General features: G+C 36.0%; 1 protein-coding gene across 4 annotated transcripts in view; it reads left to right on the forward strand.

The window, feature by feature from the left end:
* The window catches only part of AHCTF1 (AT-hook containing transcription factor 1), an 87,034-nt gene extending 82,832 nt beyond the window's left edge, over positions 1–4,202 (forward strand). For 3 of the 4 annotated variants that reach the window (XM_012810759.2, XM_023518556.1, XM_023518557.1), the window contains 3 exons: positions 206–294; positions 1,300–1,382; positions 2,601–4,202. In XM_012810759.2, the coding sequence (XP_012666213.1) occupies positions 206–294; positions 1,300–1,382; positions 2,601–2,790 (362 nt within the window). In that variant the 3' untranslated portion in view covers positions 2,791–4,202. The remainder of the gene's footprint in view (positions 1–205; positions 295–1,299; positions 1,383–2,600) is intronic. The other variant, XM_023518558.1, reaches the window with a different exon arrangement.
* Positions 4,203–5,642: the final 1,440 nt, after the last annotated feature.

A 5,642-nucleotide genomic window follows, 5' to 3' on the forward strand; every position in this document is an offset into this window, starting at 1 on the left:
CCAAGCTGAGAGTTTTTCCTCTCATTTCTCTACGAACATGAATAATTGGGTTAGGCTATTAAAAGTTTTCCAGGTTTCCAGGGATGTTGCCAACTTTCTAAAGTACATTTGTTCCAAGTTATGCTTATTTTTATATACGTAAGTATATTGGTATAGTGCTTTGTTTTTCAACTTTGGCTTAAAAAGCTGAATGAATTCATTTCAGATTTATCTTCTCGGTTTGTTGCCTCACCTCCTGCTTTGAGGACTCGGCAAAAAATAACATCCAGTACATCCAAGCAGGTACACAGACTGGTAAGGAATGCAAGATTTTACTTGTTTGTTTGTTAAAACATGCTTTTTTTAAACAAATGTTTTATTTATTAATTTTATTTACTTTTTAAAGCAAATATTTCCTAAAGTTGTCTATACCTTTGGAGCCCATGCGTTTCAGAAAGATCGGTGGCATGTTAATGATATATCACTGGCAGATACAGTTAGGGGAAAGGTTTTTAAATTTTAGTATCCATCAGAATTATCTGCAGGAGTTTGAGATGTAGGTCCCTGAACCCCCTGAGTGTTATTTATAGAGCACACTTGGATTAGAAAGACTGCATTTCAGATTCTGTCACGTAATTGCATATAACCCTATGTAACCCTAAAGTATGGACAGGTCAGAGACTGTGATTCCTTCTATTTACAAACATTAATTCAAAAGCATTTATTATCTACTATGAGTCAATTACTATATGTAATGACAAAAGCTTGCACAACAGTAATTCAAGCAAATTCATTGTCTTTCAGGCACTCAAATCTTAACTGAAGAGACAAAAACGCAAATGGTTATTTCACAAAATGTTAAGAATTTATACCCAAATACCTCAGTAGATAGGAGGTAGAGGAGACAAGCATTCCTGGCAGAGAAAACAGCGAATGCAAATGCCCAGCACTGTGGCAAGTGGAGGGGAGCATTCACAAACTAGGAATAGTCAGAAAAAAAATTGTCTCTGGTGGCCTGCTCCCTACAAAATGAGAGCTTGGATTTTAGGCAAGAGGAATAGAAGGGCAGTGGACAGAGGAGGCATTCAAAAATAAAACTGACAACAACTTGGAGATGACTTGAAATGTGGGCATAAGGAATAAAGAGCAGTCCAATGTAAGGTTTTTACTTTAAAAAAAAAAGTTCATTTCAGATTTACTCAGTTTGAATTCATTAGCAGTGTTTGGCTATAATATTCCTTAACTCAGGATAGAACTTTTAAATTTACACTTAAATGTTTAATTATTTAAGATTTATCTTTTTAAAATTTTAAACTGTAGGAAGATGATGATAAATCCGTAGAAACTATGGGAAAGCAAACAGTGAAAAGGATCCAGATTACAGAAACAAAACAAACTGGAAGGTATGACCTTTCGTTCTATGGTTTTTATCCATTTGTTTCTCAAAATGAGATTTGAGATGACTTGGTTTTAACAGGGAGATTAAGCTCATCAGGAAGGATAATTCTTAGGGACATTTACAAGCACTGGCTTCTTGGCTTTGTTAGATTTTTCTGGTGAGGGTGGTTTTCTCTGCAGAGCATGAAAACCAGCTCATCTTTTTTTTTTTTTGGAGGCAGAGTCTCACTATATTGCCCTCAGTAGAGTGCCATGGCATCCCAGCTCACAGCAACCTCAAACTCTTGGGCTTAAGTGATTCTCTTGCCTCAGCTCCCAAGTAGCTGAGACTACAGGCACCTGCCACAACGCCTGGCTATTTTCTTATTGTAGTAGTTCTTTAGCAGGCCCCAGATGGGCTCGAACCCACCAGCCTCAGTGCATGTGGCTGGTACTGTAACCACTGTGCTACAGGCACTGAGCCCCAGCTCATCCTTTTTAACGGGTGGTGGTTGGGTGGGGGAAGTTTAGAGTACCACTGGATCTTTCTTTTTTTGTAGTGGGGGAGGGGAGGAAAGAGGGATGGTTCACCATTTTATTGATGAAGATAGGTGACAATATTGAAGCAGATAGGAATGTGTTCACCATGAGTGTGTAAAAAAAAGTGGCCAGCACATTGAGAATATTTTGTAAACAAAAGTACATTTCCCATTTTCCTATATGTGTGGTGACTTAGGAAACACTGTATTCATAAGGAAAATAGTTAGAAATTTTGCTATTATTTCCCTAGTAGCACTAAAACTACATCCCTGAGAAAGTGACTCCAGTTCAGATATATTTGTTACACAGTATCTTGTTCATGTTGTGCTTAGGCATGGTTGAATTTAATGAAAGTACAAATGAGCCTGCTGGGCTCTCATCCCCTAGACTGACTGCTAGTACTTGACTGATGCTTATAATCCAGCATTGTTAATACATATGAAACATTTAAAGGAAAAATTAAAGCGATAGTTACTGCTTTTAAATATCTAAATCACTTCACTTTTAGTAAAGTGAAATCATTACTCTGCTCCTAATTACCTTATCTGACTTGAAGTTTCACCTCTCTTGAAACCATTACCACTTTTCTAAAATGAAAGCATTAGGCAGGGTAATCCAACCCCCCTAAGGTTTCTTGGAAAATGTGGGGAAGGTAGTTACATTTGTAACATAATGTGTTTATTCTTACTTGGTTATATTTTCAGAAATATTGAAGAAAGTTCTTGGTCACCTCCTCCAGTAGAAATTAAGCTGATTTCTCCTTTGCCAAGCCCTGTTGATGAAGTAAAGAGCAAACCAAGAAAGACTGCAGAAGTGGCAGGAAAAGCTCTTGGGAAGGGCAGAAAGAAGCTGTCTTCCTACCCAAAGCAAATTTTACGCAGAAAAATGCTGTAATTTTTAAAGTTTTAGTGTACACCTATTTGTAAAGTCATCAGAATAGTGTGGATTAAAAACCATCTAATTTGGAAGAAAATAATTTATATAAATGTTTATAAACAGGAGGTCTTCAGTAAGTAAAATAACTCCATGTGGGGTGTGATTCTTTAGTCCACGCAGTTTTTTCTATTTTATATTAAGATTTTGTACATTTAAAAAAAGAAAAAAACTTTATACATTTATATAATATGTAAATACGGCTTATTATTGCAATGTTAAATAAAGTGTATCCATCACAGTAGTTTGTTGTCTGTTAGATTTTTGAGAGGGATTTCTGTTTTAATGATGATTTTTATATGCTAGTAGGCATTGATCCCATATTCTTTAAAGTTGCCATTTTATAATTTATGCACTTTCATTCTGTGATTAAGATTTCAAGTCAAAAATGTATGTTTTAGGCTATTGATAATGTTGACATTGAATTATGGGTGTGTTATATTGCCATCTTTTTGTAGTTTTCACAAATTTTGTGTAATCTACCTCAAATGAATAATTTTCAAGTAATGCATTGGTTAACTAAGATGTTGGCATTTCTTGATCAGCAGTCTTAAAGGCTGTTTATCTCTAAAGTCTCTTCATTATTCAGAGACTAATTATCCAGGTTAGATTGACCGGTTCACTGCTCACTAGCAACCTCATAAAAGGGTTTGAGAAGGGAAATGTAAAATAAGTGTTTTGTGGATGTTCAGTGCACCTGTGTGTGCCTAACCGGAGGAAAAGTCTGTACAGATTTTATTGTAATACTGATGTGAAGGAGCTTGCTACTGAATCACAGAAATCCCTTAATATTCAGGTTTTAAAACTGACAAGTAATCACAGGACCTCAGGCACAGATTATTGAGGCTGGGGAGAGTGTGAGTAGATGTGGCAAAAGAAAAAATAAAACACCCCATTCTCTGCAGTCCGACTGCACAATTAAGTGATGCTACTTGATGTGGGCCGTAATGTTCATCAATAAATAAGTGTTGTAAAATAATTTATAAGAGGTAATTGATAGCGTGTAATGAATGGACCCTCAATAATTGATCATCTAGAAAGAAGCTGCTTTCGTTAGCTAAGCTTTTCATGTTTTAATGTGAAGCATAAGCAGTGTGCTTTTTCTGCATTATTTTTCTACCAAATAACAATATGGATAATGAGAAAATGATGAAAATGCCTTTGCCAAGTGTTGACTGTGTGAAAGTAGCAGTGCGAGTGCGGCCTTTTAGTCAGGTTAGTGATAAATGTCACCTTGCCTTGTTGAAAATTTGACTTTGATTTTATTAATTTTTTAATGATAGTTATCAAACTTGTATTTAAGATGCTTGTCATTTATGGAATATTAAACTTATTTATATGAACTTGTTAAATGAATAAAGATCTAAACATAATTTAGTGAACAATTTCATTCCTTTGCGCAAGTAGCATGATAAAAAATTGATAAGAAATGTAAACTGTCAAGTTAGTAATTTTTTACATCAGTGCAGTTTGGTGAATATAGATAAGAAGTACCTGTTTTTAATAAATGGAGTCCCCCCATAAAAGCAGATCATAAGCAAACAAGCTGTCAGTATTAAATGAACTATATGTTTTAAGTGAATTTATATATTTATATATAAATTCTATAACTTTAAAAAAAAAACACCACTCATTAAAATGTGTTGCTGGGCAGTGCATGTGGCTTAAAGGAGTAGGGTGCCAGCCCCATATGCCAGAGGTGGTGTGTTCAAACCCAGCCTCAGCCAAGAACTGCAAAAAAAAAAAAAAAAAAAGTGTTGGGGCAACATTCTAAGATAACACATGAATTCTACTCATTCTAGACCCTGTAGCAATTGTATGTCTTTTTATTTTTGGCTGGGGCTGGGTTTGAATCCCCACCACCTCCGCCAAGTGGAGCCAGCGCCCTACCCTTTTGAGCCACAGGTGCCACTGTAAGTGTATGTCTTTATCAATGTATGGGTTAAGTTTTAAGGTAATTCTAAACAGTTAACCCATTCAGCAAATTTTTAACTGTCTGCTACCAATCCAGCAGATACTGAGATCACAGCAGAAAAGCCATTAGTTCTCTATAGGCATAGAGTCTTACATAATTAAATCAACTAAGTAATCTTAATAGGCAGTTACTATTATACCCGGAATAATATACCCGGAAAAAGATCATATATAGTTAATTCTGCCTGGTTAGATCTTGAAGGCTTCCTAACTCTAGACAGAAGCATTTGAGATGACTATCAGTAAAATGTAGGTAAGGGCATGTTCCATGGCCACCTGCTCCTGAGCGGGCTTAATGTAATGATGGCCTTGGCTGAGGTCTTCCTCCTACTGTACAACTCGGTGCATTTACTCAGTTGTCCAATACTGCTTTGCAAATTTTCAGTTAGTATCAGTTCTTTACTGTGCCTTTATGTTCATTTATCTGCTGAAAACCTTTCAGCAGCCAGGCAACTAGAATAGGTAGCTTTCATTACATGTATAACTAGGCAATGTAAGTGTAGCAGCCTCTAAGGGCTTCTGCTATAGTTTCTTAGACAACTGATCAAAAAAATTCCAAGAATTATTTTAACTTGGGACCAGAAAATTAAATGTTTTGGCCCCCCAAAAGAATGACACTGAAAGCGTTTATTCCCGGAGTTACCTGCACTGGTCTCTAACATCACTAGAGCAACTACAAGTTTTAAACAACTAATAAAAAGGAGTTGTAGGAATAGGCACTAAAACAGGTATTTATAGAACCCATAGGCTCCTTCACAAAGTCCATTTCACTGAAGTTCACCACCAAAGCAGATTAGCTTAGACTAGAATAATAGTAAGAAACAAGATGACCTCAAGAA

This window comes from Otolemur garnettii, unplaced genomic scaffold (genome assembly GCF_000181295.1).
Source record: "Otolemur garnettii isolate 467f Iridium unplaced genomic scaffold, OtoGar3 scaffold00141, whole genome shotgun sequence".
NCBI lineage: Eukaryota > Metazoa > Chordata > Mammalia > Primates > Galagidae > Otolemur > Otolemur garnettii.